The sequence below is a fragment of the Blennius ocellaris genome, assembly GCF_963422515.1.
Source record: "Blennius ocellaris genome assembly, chromosome: 8".
Classification (NCBI taxonomy): domain Eukaryota; kingdom Metazoa; phylum Chordata; class Actinopteri; order Blenniiformes; family Blenniidae; genus Blennius; species Blennius ocellaris.
The window spans coordinates 27,487,066-27,503,700 of NC_137657.1; the positions used below are offsets into that span (position 1 = coordinate 27,487,066).

The following is a 16,635-nucleotide window of genomic DNA, read 5'->3' on the forward strand; positions in this document are numbered from 1 at the left end:
CTCTGCCGTGAACCGTGATGCACAGTGACACCCTGCCTGTTGACGCCCAGCTGTGAACCGTGATGCCCCATGACGCTCCGCCTGTTGACGCCCCACCGGACGCACCGTGACGCTCCACCTGTTGACGCCCTAACGTGAACCGTGATGCCCCATTGACACCCTGCCCGTGAACCGTGACGCCCCGCCTGTTGACGCTCTGCCGTGAACCGTGACGCACCGTGAGGCTCCGCCTGTTGACGCCCACACCGTGACGCTCCACCTGTTGATGCCCTACCGTGAACCGTGACGCCCCATGACACCCCGCCGTGAACCGTGATGCCCCACTGTGAACCGTGACGCCCCGTGACGCTCCGCCTGTTGACGCTCTGCCGTGAACCGTGATGCACAGTGACGCCCCGCCTGTTGACGCCCAGCTGTGAACCGTGACGCCCCATGACGCTCCGCCTGTTGACAGCCCCCCACCCGGACGCACCGTGACGCTCCACCTGTTGACGCCCTACCGTGAACCGTGATGCCCCATGACACCCTGCCGTGAACCGTGACGCCCCGCCTGTTGACGCTCTGCCGTGAACCGTGACGCACCGTGAGGCTCCGCCTGTTGACGCCCCACCGTGACGCTCCACCTGTTGACGCCCCTACCGTGAACCGTGATCGCCCCATGACACCCCGGCGTGAACCGTGATGCCCCACTGTGAACCGTGACGCCCCGTGACGCTCCGCCTGTTGACGCTCCACCGTGAACCGTGACGCCCCATGACACCCCGCCGTGAACCGTGATGCCCCACACGTGAACCGTGACGCCCGTGACACTCCGCCTGTTGACACCCCCACCGGCAACGCTCTGATGCTCCACCTGTGACGCCCCACCGGACGCACCGTGATGCCCCATGACACCCCCACTGTGAACTGTGACACCCCGCCTGTTGACGCTCCACCGTGAACCGTGATGCACAGTGACGCCCCGCCATAAACCGTAACGCCCCGCCGGGCACCGCTACGCCCCGCCGGGCACCGCTACTACGCCCCGCCGGGCACCATGAAGCCCCAATCGGGCACTGCGACACCCTTGGCAACAACAACCCCTGAAGCTCGGCTGTGATTCTGCCCCGAAATATTCACAATAAAGTGAATAATCCCGAGCTCCCGGCAGAACAGAGCCTGAGGTTTACACATTTACAGCTCAACTCTTACAATAACTCCTCCATAAAAACAGCTCCGGGGCAGAAACTGACAGAAAGTGGAATAAATTAGGAGTCGTCCACATGACACATCGACCACAACCCCCCCCCACCCCCTCCCCCTCCCCCACACCCACCCACACATTTAACCACACTTACTGTAAACTCAATATAAAAACCCGTAATCCTTTACATCTGGGTAATTGTGTATTGGGGGGGGGGGGGGGGGTGGGGGAGCAGAGACACACCCTCGACCTGGAACATGAGAACGCGCTAAACAACCTCGTTCTCATGGTTTACCAGGAACTGAAAGATGTTTACGGTGCGTTAACGGCTCGAATCAGACGTTCAGAACTTTCCCTGAACGTGATGCTGACAGTCTGGAATCACATCGATTCCCCGGGGAGGGAAAAAAAATTAAACAAAAGTCGAGGTGGTAGAGCTCCGGTTGAAGTTCCCGACATGAAGTGGGGAAAAATGTTTTTGTGAAGATAAAAATTTGGAAAATGTGGGAAAAAGCATGCCGACATGGTGAACTGGGAGTCTTGGCAGTTTTATTTTGACACTGTAATAACAATCCAAGTTGCTAAGTTTTATTTTGACAGTCACCAGAATAACAATCCAACTTGGTAGTTTTATTTTGATAGTCCCCATAATAGTAATTCAACTTGGTAGCTTTATTTTGACACTGTAATACCAATCCAAGTTGCTACGTTTTATTTTGACAGTCACCGATATAACAATCCAACTTGGTAGTTTTATTTTGATAGTCCCCGCAATAGTAATTCAACTTGGTAGCTTTATTTTGATAGTCCCCATAATAGTAATTCAACTTGGCATGTTGTATTTTGACACTGTAATAACAATCCAAGTTGGTAGTTTTATTTTGACAGTCACCGGAATAACAATCCAACTTGGTAGTTTTATTTTGAAAGTCACTGTAGTAGTAATTTAACCTGGCAGTTTTATTTTGACACTGTATTAACAATCCAAGTTGGTAGTTTTATTTTGATAGTCACTGTAATAGTAATTTAACTTGGCAGTTTTATTTTGACACTGTAATAATCCAAGTTGGTAGTTTTATTTTGACTGTCACCGAAATAACAATCCAAGTTGGTAGATTTATTTTGACAGTCACTGTAAAAAAAGTACCATGTTGTGGATAAAAATGTGGAAAATGTGGGAGAAGCATCTCGACATGGTGAAGTGGGAGTCCTTGTGAGCCTCCGGGGGTTTGAAGTCATAAAAGCTGCATTTTATTCACTGGGGCAGAAAAAAACGTATAAACAAAAAAATATCCCCTATTTTCCCCAGTTCAAACTGGGAATTCCCAACCTCAAAGGCTGAATTTCCCTAACTCGGAATTCCAACTTCTGCAGATGAAAAAAGAGCGAAACGTCTAACGTTTCTGACTTCTGTTTTCTGATGGGAAACAGTTTTATCTGCGGCTCCGAGCCAAAATAAAAATAAACATTTGAACTCTGTTCATGCTAATTACAATCCTGAGAAATACAGATTAAGAGCTTTAATTTTAATTTAGATTAGCGAGGGGCTTCCAGCCAGCTGAAGACTTCGGCGCCGTGTCGTAACTGTTATGACGTTTTAATGTTTGATGATGGAAAATACCAGTGACTGTGATTCAGTCGCCATTCGCGGATGTGAGACTCATGAGAATCTGTTTCATCTCACGCCAGAGTCGCCGTGACGACCTCCGCCACGGGCACTGGACGACCCCCCTTTTATTTTGACAGGCATTGTCATAACAATCCAACGTGGTAGTTTTATTTTCATCATCGCCAGAATAGTAATTCAACTTGGCCGTTTTATTTTGACACTGTAATAACAATCCAAGTTGGTAGTTTTATTTTGACAGTCACCGGAATAACAATCCAACTTGGTAGTTTTATTTTGATAGTCCCCATAATAGTAATTCAACTTGGCAGTTTTATTTTGACACTGTAATAACAATCCAAGTTGGTAGTTTTATTTTGATAGTCCCCATAATAGTAATACAACTTGGCCATTTTATTTTGACACTGTAATAACAATCCAAGTTGGTAGTTTTATTTTGACAGTCACCAGAATAACAATCCAACTTGGTAGTTTTATTTTGATAGTCCCCATAATAGTAATACAACTTAGCCATTTTATTTTGACACTGTAATAACAATCCAAGTTGGTAGTTATATTTTGACAGTCACCGGAATAACAATCCAACTTGGTAGTTTTATTTTGATAGTCATCATAATTTTGATAGTCGCCATAATAGTAATTCAACTTGGCAGTTTTACTTTGACACTGTAATAACAATCCAAGTTAGTAGTTTTATTTTGACAGTCACCGAAATAACAATCCAAGTTGGTAGTTTTATTTTGACAGTCACTGTAATCAAACTACCAAGTTGGTAGTTTTATTTTGACAGTCGTCAATCGTCTCACATCAGATTATAGAGCATCTTCCTCCCACTGGCTAATGCAAATTCATCTGACCCACAAAGCTAATGCTAATGCTAACACTATAATAACCGTATTATTACCACACGACATGATAACCCTGTTTAATCTACTTTTTAAAAAAAATAAATAAGTAATAAATAAACACCACTAATTTAAAGAATTCAGTAATTCTAAGTGACTTATGGCACATTAGGGGAAAAAGATGGACCCAGGCTGCAGAGTCTGTTGTTGTTGTTGTTGTTGTTTGGAGAGGCCATGCAGGGTGACACGAGCTGTTCAGTGGAAAGTCTGGTTCTGACATTAGAGATGTTTGTGGGCCTCGATAGAGACGCCATTAAACCAGATTCTGCCTCGTGGCGAAGCGTCGGGCGGCGTTACCGTTAGCCCCGCCCACCTCGCCACTTCGCCTTGACTTGAGCCGCCGCCATCATCTTCCTCGGACGGCGGCTGAAAACCACGGCGCGATCAAACAAAACAGCCTTCCATCGCTCGTTTACCAAAACATTACTCTCACTTCTATTTTATTTATCTTCCCTCTTCCAGAGGGTGAGTAATATTTTCTCCCTCTCTCTCCCCCCTCCCTCCCTCCCTCCCTACCGAGGAACGACGAGGAGGAAACAGTTTGATCAGCACCATGTGGCTTCAAATGTCAAGAAAACACAGTCGCTCATTGGAAACCTGCTATTAGCTTTAATCACTGAGAGAGAGAGAGAGAGAGAGAGAAAGAGAGAGAGACGTTCCAGGGACAGTTTGAACCCAAACCTGTCAAAACCTGTTACTATTGCTCTGAGCTCCTGTTGACTATAAGAGGAGCTGCGTGTTCGTTCTGAACTGATTCAGTGTTCCTGAGAGAAACATGAGAAGATAACAACAATAACATCAAAAATAATAATAATAATAATCAGGGACGAAGGTCTTGGTCAGTAATCCAAGGTGCAAGTTTGTTGTAACACTGTACGTTAGCATTAGCACTAGCCTGCAGCCTGTTGGAGGAGCCTCAATTAGCATTAGCCTGGCTAAATAGCAGTTAGCGTTGAATTTGTCTGCATGTTGGAAGAGGAAGAGGACCGATGAGGAAGAAGAAGAGGAAGAAGAAGAAGAAGAAGAAGAAGAATCATCCTTTAGAAAGAGCTTCTGGGACTTGTTTGATGCGCAACGTGAAAACAACATGAAAACACTTGATTGGTGCAGCAGTTTGCTTATTTTCAGTTGCTTTGTGGAGCCACATGAAAGCCCCCGCCCCTCCTCCACCACCACCACCACCACCACAACCCCCCCCTCCCCCCACCACCCGCCCTCCCCCAGCGCTGAATGAGATTGTCTGTTTCTTTCATTACACTCATACGTTGGCGCAGCTCCTACTATTGTGGCTTTTCACTGATCTGAGTCCAGCCTGAGGAGGTGAATGTTGTCACACTAGAAAAGTGGGGGTTTTTTTTGTTTTTATTTTTATCATCACACCCAGAACGCGTCGTCATAAAAACCCTGAGCCTCAGGTGGGGTTTCCCCCCCCCCCCCCCCCCCAGTCCCGTCGTCTCAAATGGGTCGAGGACAAAAAAAAGACAGAAGAAGAAAGTCTCAAAGGAACATTTGAAAAAGTTAGAAAAAGAAAAAACACACACACGCTGAAAACACGTCAAGCTCTGGATTTTTAATCTCAACCATCTGAGGGAGCGAAAGACGGACAAGACGAGACGTCCAACAGGCTGAAACCAGAGACGTACAGGACCCGATCGTCCCAATCGAAGGAAATTGAGTAAATAAATAGATAAATAGAGGAAAGTTATAGATTATAGATATATTATATATATTATTATGGCCACAGATGAAAAAGAACTTCAAAGGCAAAAAAATAAAAAAGTTGAGAATCAAAGTCGAGATTTTTTTTTTTTTTGGAAGTAAAGAAAACTTTTTTTTGAGCGCTTTAGAAAAATTCTCAAATCTCGACTTTTTTTTTTTTTTTTTTAGCCTCCTAGTTATTTTTATTCTTCTGTGGCCGTAACCCCCCCCCCACACACACACACACACACTATAATGGTACTGGTATGAGGAGCAAGCAATCTCATTTAACAGGTCTGAGTCATTAAACAGCAACAAAACAAAAAACAACAATATGAGGAAGACTCCTCCTCTTCCTCCTCCAGATGATAACACAACCACCTGGAGCTCCAGACGTCTACCTGCCCCCCCCTCCCCTCACACCCCCCCCCCCCCCCCCCCCCCCCAGCTAATGAGGCCCAGTGCAGTGAGTGGTGGACGACTCCTCCTAATAAAAGCCACATGCTGTTCCTATAAAACTGTTTTTGTGGCGCGAGTGTTTGTGCCAGCGGGAGAATTAACTCCCGACACTTCATCAGAGCAGCGATGAAGGCTGCGGAGGTGTTTACTGCGTTAACTTCACCTTCCTCCTTCCACCTTCGCTCCGCCCCAACCAACCGCCGGCCAGGACTTCCTCTGCTTTCAAGATAAAGTTCCTCAACTTACGATACAAGAGACGAGCTTGAAAACGACGACATTCTGGTGGACAGAACAAGTTGGATTGTTATTACGGTGACTGTCAAAATAAAAGCACCGAGTTGGATTGTCATTACGGTGACTGTCAAAATAAAAGCACAAAGTTGGATTGTCATTATGGTGACTATCAAAATAAAACTACCAAGTTGGATTGTTGTTACGGTGACTGTCAAAATAAAACTAACAAGTTGGATTGTTGTTACGGTGACTGTCAAAATAAAAGCACCAAGTCCAGGAGAATATAGACTGGGAGTCATGACACCATGGAGGAAACCTTGTTCTGACTGGCTCTACTGAGCATGTGCAGAATTACTAGTTAGTACTATCAGGACCGGGACCAGAACCAGGACCAGGACAGGGACCAGTGTGAGCTCTCCAGTGTGTGTTTTGTTTTCCACAAAGCTTTAGTAAACACACTCGAAGCCCTTCTGATGGGACTTGAACCGACGACCTCGACTGCATGACGGGAAAGAGTTAAAAGTACGTTTCTCTGCATGAGAAGTGAGGGAATGTTTGTCATCGAGATGTTTTCATTTGGTCTGGCAGATGTTCAGGATCACAACAACAACTGTGTCTCCACTCTCCGACCAGAACTGGACTCTTCTTCGTCTCCTGAGTTTTCCAGGTTAACCCTGAGTTTTCCAGGTTAATCCTGAGGATTCCAGGCTGATTTGGAAGGTCCTTCAGTGGACATAGAACCACAGAGACGTTCAGAGACGTCCATCCCAATGCACACGTTTACTGCAGACTTCTTTTCCACGAAGCTCCTGTAAACACGACTGAACCGACCGACGGGATTCGAACCGTGGACCTCGGCAGCGTGACAGGAACGTCTTACTCATCCAGCCACAGGATCACTTCTTGTCATTTCAGGAAAATCCTCAGATGAGCTTTAATATCAAGGGAAACGTGTTTTTCTGCATTCATACAGGAAAAGTAGTTTAACAGCCACAGTCAAGTGCAAAGAAGTGCTCCTCTAACGTCTGACCGGAATCTCACCCCGACTACTGAACTACACTCTACTATACTCTAATACTCTACTCTCATACTCTACTATACTGAACTATAGTCTACTGAACTATACTCTACTATACTGAACTCTAAGACTTTACTATACTGAACTATAGTCTACTGAACTATACTCTACTATACTGAACTATACTCTCATACTCTACTATAATGAGCTATGTCTACTATACTCTACAATACTGAATTCTAATACTTTACTATACTCTACTATACTGAAAACTAAGAATTTACTCAACTATACTCTACTATACTGAACTACAGTCTACTGAACTATACTCTAGTCTAATACTCTACTATACTGAACTCTAATACTTTACTCAACTATACTGATCTATAGTCTACTATACTCTACTTTAATACTCTACTGTACTCAACCCTAATACTCTACTGAACTATACTCTACTGTACTGAAACATACTCTACTATACTGAAGTATACTCTACTATACTGAACTCTAATACTCTCCTACTCTGAAGACATCTGAAGTATGAATGAGGCCAGACAGGGTAATGTAGTAATCTAACAAGTATTAAACAGACTTTACAACAGACAGTTTTATATTTACATTCTTTTCGGGTGAATCGTTCTGCTCTTCAGACTCTCGGACATTTAGCTTCGTCTCCTTCACCTCCAGGAGTTCTTCACCTTCACCACTCATCCATTGCTTTGTTGTTCCTTCCCCCCCCCCGGTAGAATTAATTGCCCCTCAGTCCTGAGGCTCGGGGAGGCGGCGACACAGTTTTAGGTTTTATGTTGACGATGATTTGCAGTCGGAGGGAAATTGTCCTCGGAGGGAGTGAGGAGGAGGAGAAAACGACTCTTTGGGTCGTGAACTTGTACGTGAGACTGAGGAGCTGCTGATCAGCTCTCAGAGCTGAGCTGCTCGCTGGGGTCCAAGAGGAGGAGGAGGAAGAAGTGGAGGAGCAGAAAGAGGAGAAAGAGGTGGAGGAGAGGAGGAGGAGGGGGAAGATTCTCCCCTGCCGCTCTGATTGATGGGGGTCAAGATGAAGTGTGGCGTCATGTTTCTGCTCTCTGATCTCTTTCTCCTCGTTTCTCTCGCTCATCTTCCTCTCTTTACCATCTTCTTTCCTCCTGTTCTGCACTTTCTTTCATCATGTCTTTCTTCCAGTCTCCACCTCATTCTGTTTCTCTCATTTTCTATCCGTTTTCAGATCTTCCTCTCTCTCCTTTTCTCCATATTTCTCTTAAATGTTCTCCTCTTTCTCTCATTCTCTTCATCTCTTCCTTTATTTCTCTCCTTTAGTCTACCCTTTTCACATACCTCTTCATTTTCTCGCCCCTTCCCCCCCCCCCTTTCTGCCTTGTACACATTCGTTCTGCTGATCCAGTGATGATTGATGGTGAGGAGATCATGTTAGAGGAGATCCTGTTAGGAGGAGATCCTGTTAGGAGGAGATCATGTTGGAGGAGATCCTGTTAGGAGGAGATCCTGTTGAAGGAGACCATGTTGGAGATCCTGTTAGAGGAGATCCTGTTAGGAGGAGATCATGTTGGAGGAGTCCTGTTGGAGGAGATCCTGTTGAAGATCATGTTGAGATCATGTCGGAGGAGATCATGTTGGAGGAGATGATGTTGGAGGAGATGATGTTGGAGGAGATGATGTTGGAGGAGATCCAATTGGAGGACATCTTATTGGAGGACATCTTATTGAAGGAGATCATGTTGGAGGAGATCATTTTGAGGAGATCATGTTGGAGGAGATCCTGTTGGAGGAGATCCTGTTGGATGAGATCCTATTGGAGGAGATCCTGTTGGAGGAGATCATGCTGGAGGAGATCCTGTTGCTCTTCTGTGGAGTTTTGTTTTCCAAAAAGTTCAACCCTTCTAAATTTCAGACAGACGTTTGTTTGTGGCTGATGAACCCTGAACCCACCCCCCCCCCCCCCTCTTGTCCGTCCCCCCCCAGGACCATGCCGACTCTGCAGAGCGCCGCCCTCCTGCTGCTTTCCAGCTTCCTGATTGGTCCGAGCTGCAGCCTGAACCCCCGAGACCCCAATGTGTGCAGCGTGTGGGAGAGGTGAGGACCAACCACTGGCAACTTCCTTGTGCCAAGAAAATATATTCTCAAATATTTCTAATTGCAGTGTATTGAAATATTTGATATTCTGATTTATTGGTTCATGGAAAAGATTTCAAAAAGCTAATGTGCTTAATATATTACACTTCAGAACATATATGGATGAATATAGACATATTGAAATATATGTAATAATATATTCAATACACTTTTGATACATATGGATGAATATTATGACATATTGAGATATATGTAACAATATACTTAATACACTTCAGAATATAGATATATATCACATTATATCACATATAAGCAAAAACAAAAAATAATATGTCCAAAACTGCAAAACTATGCACATAAATATAAGCAGTAATTGACCATATCCGCAAATATATTTTTCTATATATTACGGGTATTCAGAGTTGTCTCTGCTGTCTTCACCTGTCCAGCTTCACCACCTCCATGAGGCAGGTGTACTTCTACCCGTACGACCACGTGACGGAGGAGTCGTGCTCGGACCCTCGGACCTCCTACCGATGCACGCGCCACAGGTAGCGGCGTTAGCGGAGGCGGGCTAGCGGCTCCCGCTCCAATCACAACCCTCCGTCACCCGGTGTCTTTCTTCCAGGATCACCTACGAGACGGCGTACCGGCAGGCGGTGCAGACCGACTACCGCAAGAGGTACCAGTGCTGCCCCGGGTACTACGAGAGCGGCGGCAAATGTGTCCGTGAGTAACGCCTGCTCCTTTCGGCTGTAGCCTTTGCTGGAAACTGGTGAGTCGTCTGGACTCCTGAAGTTTCACTGGGTTTCTTATGGCAAGAGTCAAATTCAAACGAGGACAATTCAGCTTCACACTGCGCGAAGATTAAACTGATGGCGCTTTTCCAGTGGTACCGACTCGACTTGACTGTACTCGCTATTGACGCTATTCCATTAGGCGTTGGTACCTGCCACCAGGTACTTTCCTGGCTCCCACCGAGCTGAGGCCAGTAGACATTGGCTCGCCACGACGCGCAAAGCGTCTCGTTCGGCCCGCATTTTTAAAAACCCAACCACAACCGGAGAGAGATGCTCAGAAATCAACTCGTAGAGCAGCGGCGACTTCTTTATCGAGTGGCGACCAGAAGATTCAGAACCTCGACGGAGCGATGCGCTGCCAGTATCAGGAGGTCCCCCCCGGCCGCGGGTACCGCCGGTGTTTCGGATTAACTGGTTTCCCTGATAACTGGTGAACCAGCTTCCTTCGGCTGCTGCTAACAGAAGGCACCAGTTAGCGGGGCCACCAGCGAAACCGAAACACCGGACAGTGAAGCACGATCGTGACGATCCACATTTTGAAATATTAACAATTTCAGCTGATTCCCAACGTGGAGTTGTAACTCCCCGAGCAAATATATCTAATGTATAGAGCAGCAGTCAGCTGAAGAGGCTCCATGAAAAACTTTACCGCGCGTGAAGAGAAACAAAGGCCGCGACACGCCGACAATCGGCGGCGACGTATATAAATAAAAACCTTGAACTGGAGGAGAAAATTCCACCTTCAGTCGGAGAATTGCGGGACGGTAATAACACAGTTTGCGACTGAAGACAAATGTTGGTGGTTCCGGAGAGATAATGTGTATTTATGGGAGAGAGAAACTCTCCACTTTAAGAAAAGATAAATACAGGCGAGGGTGAGGTTAAGCCTGGGGGCTCACGTCTTTCTAAAAGTAAACCGTACGAAGCCAATCAGAATTCATGAGTCAGAAGAAAATGGGTGAGAATGAAGCTTTGAGTGTGTTGAACTTTTTCCCAGTTTAAAACCAGATGATGTGTCGTGGTGGAGTGAAAAATGCTTCAGGGCTAATCTATGACGTTAAAGTAAAGTAAATCTGTGGGGAACAAGCTTGACGTGTTCAGAGATTATTATTTCAATTACTTAAGTTTATTCAAGAATTTCCCTCTGGGATTGACAAAATATTTCTCTTCTGATAATAGTGTGAGTTTAGAGTTAAGAGTTTGAGTTTACAATTAAAAGTTTGGGCATCGAGTTAACTGTTTCAGAGCAGAGTTAAGAGTTTGAGTTTAGAGTTAAAAGCTTAGAGTTAACAGTTTGAGTTTGGCATTAACTGTTTGGGTTTAGAGTTCACTGTTTTAGGGTAGAGTTTAGAGTTTAAAATTAACCATTTGAATTTAGAGTTAAAAGTTTGAGTTTGGAGTTCAAAGTGTGAGTTTAGAGTTAAAAGTTTAGAGTTAAGCGTTTGAGTTTGGCATTATCTGTTTGGGTTTAGAGTTAACTGTTTGAGTTTGGAGTTCAAAGTTTAGGGTTCAAAGTTTGAGTTTAGAATCAACCATTTGACTTTAGAGTTAAAAGTTTAGAGTTTAGAGTTAAAAGTTGAAAGTTTAGAATTCAAAGCAGAGTTTTGAGTTTACAATTAAATCATTTGAGTTTAGAGTTTGAGTTTAGAATTAATTCTTTGAGTTTAGATTTAACCATTTGAGTTTAGAGTTAACGGTTTGAGAATAAAGAGTTTGAGTTTAGAGTTATCTGTGGAAGTCCCTGCCTGGCCAGAGGAAAATACTGTGACTGAACTATATTGTTGACATTCTGGGGTTGAATTAATCCTCCTGTGTGTAACAAACACCCACGGAGTCTGTGTTTTCTCAACCTGTGTGTGTTGTAAAGAGGAAAAACTGATCTGGACCCATGAAGTTAGGTATTTGTACTGCTGGGTGTGACTTTTTAAAACTGTGATTGGAGACTTGAGAAAAAGTTGACTTGTCGCAGGAATTATATCAAAGAAATTGAGAAAGAAAAACCAAACAAACTGTAAAAGGCATTCGTGGTTTACAAGTACAACGTTGCTCTTGAATCCACTTCCCCCCGACATTGCTGATGTCATAATCACTCCGGCCACTAGAGGTCACTGTTGACTGGATGTGCTCTGTGGTCATCAGCTCACTGCATGAAGGAGTGTGTCCACGGCCGGTGTGTCGCTCCGGACCGGTGCCAGTGTGAGGGCGGCTGGCGAGGAGACGACTGCTCCAGCGGTATGACTCACACACTCTCACACACACAAACTAAATTGTCTTATTTTTAAAAGTACTACCACAATTCAAATAACTAGTAACTTTTATATTTGTAGCGTGTGAGTGCACACATTTAGTTTAACGACACTCCTTTAGTTACTTTATCAGTTACTAGCTGGTACTGCAATCACCAGCACACAGCTGCAGCATGGGTACATTACTAAGACATGAAAAGTAATCCAAAAGTAACTAGTTATCAGTTGCAAGCAATGAGTATGACTAGAAGTTACTACTTAATTAACTTGATGCTTGTATCTTTAATACATTTTAAAGTAACTGTGTTTGTAATGATACACTTTAATAAATCGTTACTTTTGTAGAGACTAGTATTACTCCTAGTCACCAGTTGCAAGCAACTAGTATGACTAGAAGTTACTACTAATACTTCTACTTCATTAACTTGACACTTGTATCTTTAATAGATTTTAAAGTAACTGTGTTTGTAATGAAACACTTTACGATATTTGATTAGTTACTAGTTTCAGAAACTAGTTGAGATTTCCCTTTAAGTATTCATTTGAAAGTTTAATTGAATACTAATTAATCAGTACTACTGCAGCACATCTGAGTGTGTATAGAGTCAGGAAACACTGAGCAAGACTATTTAAAGTCACAGAACTTCCCTTCTTAGTTACTCTCCGTTTGCAGTAACTAGTAAGTAGTGGTAATATCCATTAATAGGGTGATTGAAGTTCTTGTGCTCGGAGCTGAAGAGGATACTTCAGAAAGAGAAATAAACTACAGTCAAGCTGTGAGCGGAGATTTGTTTAAAAGTCCCAGAGTCCCGAAGTCCAGAACGACGTCAGCAGGAAGTGTTATTATACAAGAGCCGCTATTATTTCTTCAGCGGGTCGATCGCTTGAGCTCCAGAGAGCCACAACGTGCCAACAGCGCCGCCATCTTGGAGAGGTCTCCCGCGTGTGCTAATCGTATAGATCCCAGGCTGGAAAATCCACAAAATCATCCGTAGCTCGCTTGCTAGTCCACGTAACAACACAAATAATACTTCATTTTGAAGCTCTATCCAGTGGACGAGCTTCTATCACAGGATAGAGCTTTTCCTCAGCTTTAAAATGAGGTACGGTTTGTGTTGCTACTTGGACTAGCAAGCGAGCTACGGATGATTTTGTGGATTTTCTAGCCTGGGATCTTTACGTTTAGCACACGCGGGAGACCTCTCCAAGATGGCGGCGCCGTGAGGCATCTATAGCGTTTTATATGTACGTTTACAACGACCAGAAGTGAACTTTCAGGGCAGAATCACGTCTCGGCTCGGCCCTGTGTGGCATCTGATACCCTCGAGAACTATGTAGATATTCTTACTAGATAGCACTTTATTAGCTGTATTAAAGGGAAACTCCACCGTCCCGCAGCTCATCAAAAGAAAACATTAAAAACACCAACCACACTCCCATTCATCCATTCATCCACCACTATTTCAGATGTGAGTCAGATAAATTAAATAAGTTACTGAAAATGCAATTTCTTGGTGGTTTGTTTGGATTGGAGCCTCTTTGGGGCCTGATGTTTGACACCCCTGTTCTAATGGCACAGAATGGGGGAGGGGTGGTGGGAGGTGGGGGGGTTACGGTTGATGTCCTGACGGGGGGATGACGGGAAGGGGAAATGGAAAAAGTTACCCTGCTCTGCTGCTGCACTTCTCTCCGTCTCCTCTTACACTCGTCTTCAACCCGAACCCTCACTTAATTTTTTTTCTACTTTGCCCAACCCCCCCTCCCCCTCTTCTCCTCCCTCCCCCTCCTGAATGCCTGAGTGTTGAGCTCGTTCTACAAGGGAAACAGGAGAAGACTGTGGTGTTTTGGCTTTTTTTCTTTCGTTCTTGAATCTGGAGAACCGACGTGCGACGCGGGGAAACGATTCTGTTCAAGCACCTAAACGAAAAGTGCAGCCAGACGTGATCTTTGATCTCTGATCAAAGATCCCGTCGGGCTCAAAGATCAAAGATCCCGTCGGGGTGTGATTCGGTAGCTTTTCAAGAGCGTTTTCAGAGCGAGGCCTCGGGATGTCCAGGAGATTATGGTGGACCTCGGATGCGGGCAGAAGTCCAAACCCCCGGAGGACAATGCTCGGGGGAACGGCCAGCGTTTTCCCACCGTAGCCGCACGCATTCCAGCCAAACCGCGGGAGGAGCCGGCGGCTCTGGGTCGTACATCATCCAACTGCTGTGTAATAATAATAATAATAATAACTGCCTAAACAGCATTGCTAAAGTAGATTTGACTCCATATATTTATCCCAGCAGCGGATCAAAGATGGCCACCGTGTAACGAGTAAAACACTCGTGTGGCGGCTAAACTCGGATATAAAACAGTCCATGTCGCACGGCCTATCGGCGCCTGTTGATGCGACGTGCACGCTCGTGCTAAACGTAAAGATTCCCAGGCTAGAAAATCCACAAAAACACCCGTAGCTCGTTTGCTAGTCCACGTAGCAACACAAAAAAAACAACCCTCATTTTAAAGCCCCCCCCCCATCATTTTTCCATGAGGTTTCCACGGGATGGAGCTTTACCGCAGCTTTAGAATGAGGTATTATCTGTGTTGCTACGTGGACGAGCACGCAACCTACGAATCTTTTTTTTGGACGACCTCGCCTCGGATCTATACGTTTAGCACGAGCGGGAGACCTCACCAACATGGCGGCGCTGTAGGCACGTCACAGGCAGCACCGTGAGGCAGCTAGTGCTTTAGATCTATGGCTAAACTGTCCCAAGACGGAGAAGAATGGATATATCACGCGCCGTCTGATCCCGACTGTAGATTTACATAAAATTCTGACTCGCGTAGATAAAGTATTTCCTAGACCTTTACGTCAAGGTCCCACTGGATATTCTCCACACCGCCGCTCAACGAATGTTGTAACGCGAATGCATAGGGGGAGAAACCGTTATGCTATTATCTGCAGAACAGCCACAAACACTTAGATCGCTCGCTCACTGTGCAGCTTTACTACAATACCTCGTATACAACCCGTATAAATCGCCTATAAACCACAAACCCACAGGAATCCAGGCAGGCAGAACCTTCTCTTCCCGCTCAGCTCACAGAGGCGACAGCGCTACCGCGGCGCTCGCGCTGGCGGAGGGAAATACGTCGTTGCCGCCTCGCGCCGAAGGTGTTCAACAAATAGTCCAACCAACAAAGTACCAGAAAGACAGCAGGTCTTAATAAGAGTCTGCAATGAGGGACTAGCAGAGCGCCGACTGAAGACCACCTGGTCCAAACGCATGTAAAGATGCCCACGCTGCAGTTTTATTTTGACAGTCACCGTAAGAACAATCGAATTTGGTCGTTTTATTTTGACAGTCTCTGTAATGACAATCCAACTTGGAAGTTTTATTTTGACAGTCAACATAATAATAATCCAACTTGGTAGTTTTATTTGGACAGTCACCTTCATAGCAATCAAACGTGTTAGATTTATTTTGACAGTCACCGTAATGACAATCTAACTTGACAGTTTTATTTTGACAGTCACTGTAATAACAATCCAACTTGGTAGTTTTATTTTGACAGTCAACATAATAACAATCCAACTTGGTAGTTTTATTTTGACAGTCACCATAAGACCAATCCACCTTGGTAGTTTTATTTTGACAGTCACCGTAATAACAATCCACATTGGTACTTTTATTTTGACAGTCACCGTAATAACAATCCACCTTGGTGGTCTGTCCACTAGAATGTTCTCCCGTTGCTAATGTTTAGAGCTCGTTGTTCTCGACCGTGTGTGTGTGTGTGTGTGTGTGTGTGTTCATCACATCTATCACATTATTAACGACACACTAACAACGATTCCAAGCTCTTTTCTGAACTCTTACAAACTCAGTCAAGACACTTTAAGGCTTCAATGGATCTGAAACAAATGAAACGTAAACGACCAGTACTGGTCTGTAGTCTTCCTCAGTGGAGGTCTGTAGTCTTCCTCAGTGGAGGTCTGTGGTCTTCGTCAGTGGGACCGTGGGACCAGATCCCTGCAGACGGTCTATAAACAGCGTCTGGTCGTCAGTGGTCCGGCCCCCCGCGGTGCCCACACACCTCCACCCTCCACCCTGTCAAACAACCGTAAACGTCCGCCTTCTGGCACGTCGGCCCTAATTTGGCTCGTTTGAAGGTGGAGGAGAGACGGACTGGGAACGTCTCGGCGGGGGCAGAACATACTCTAAATACTCTGAATACTCTGAATACCTCGGATTGAACTCCTGATTTGTGACGGAAAAGATTCAGGTGTACACGGTGACGTGTTGAAGTGGAAATGTGTCTTTCTTGTGTTTTCATTTCAGGCGTTTCACGTTCACACAACGTTCGGAAAACGATGTCCGTTTCCAT

The 16,635-nt window shown here is 45.0% G+C and overlaps 1 protein-coding gene across 2 annotated transcripts in view; it reads left to right on the top strand.

Annotated features, from left to right (window-relative positions):
- The window catches only part of pear1 (platelet endothelial aggregation receptor 1), a 47,071-nt gene that overhangs the window by 14,182 nt on the left and 16,254 nt on the right, over positions 1-16,635 (top strand). For both annotated transcript variants that reach the window (XM_080500748.1, XM_080500749.1), the window contains exons 2-5: positions 9,105-9,215; positions 9,665-9,766; positions 9,844-9,944; positions 12,155-12,247. In XM_080500748.1, coding sequence (XP_080356874.1) covers positions 9,109-9,215; positions 9,665-9,766; positions 9,844-9,944; positions 12,155-12,247 — 403 coding nt within the window. In that variant the 5' untranslated portion in view covers positions 9,105-9,108. The remainder of the gene's footprint in view (positions 1-9,104; positions 9,216-9,664; positions 9,767-9,843; positions 9,945-12,154; positions 12,248-16,635) is intronic.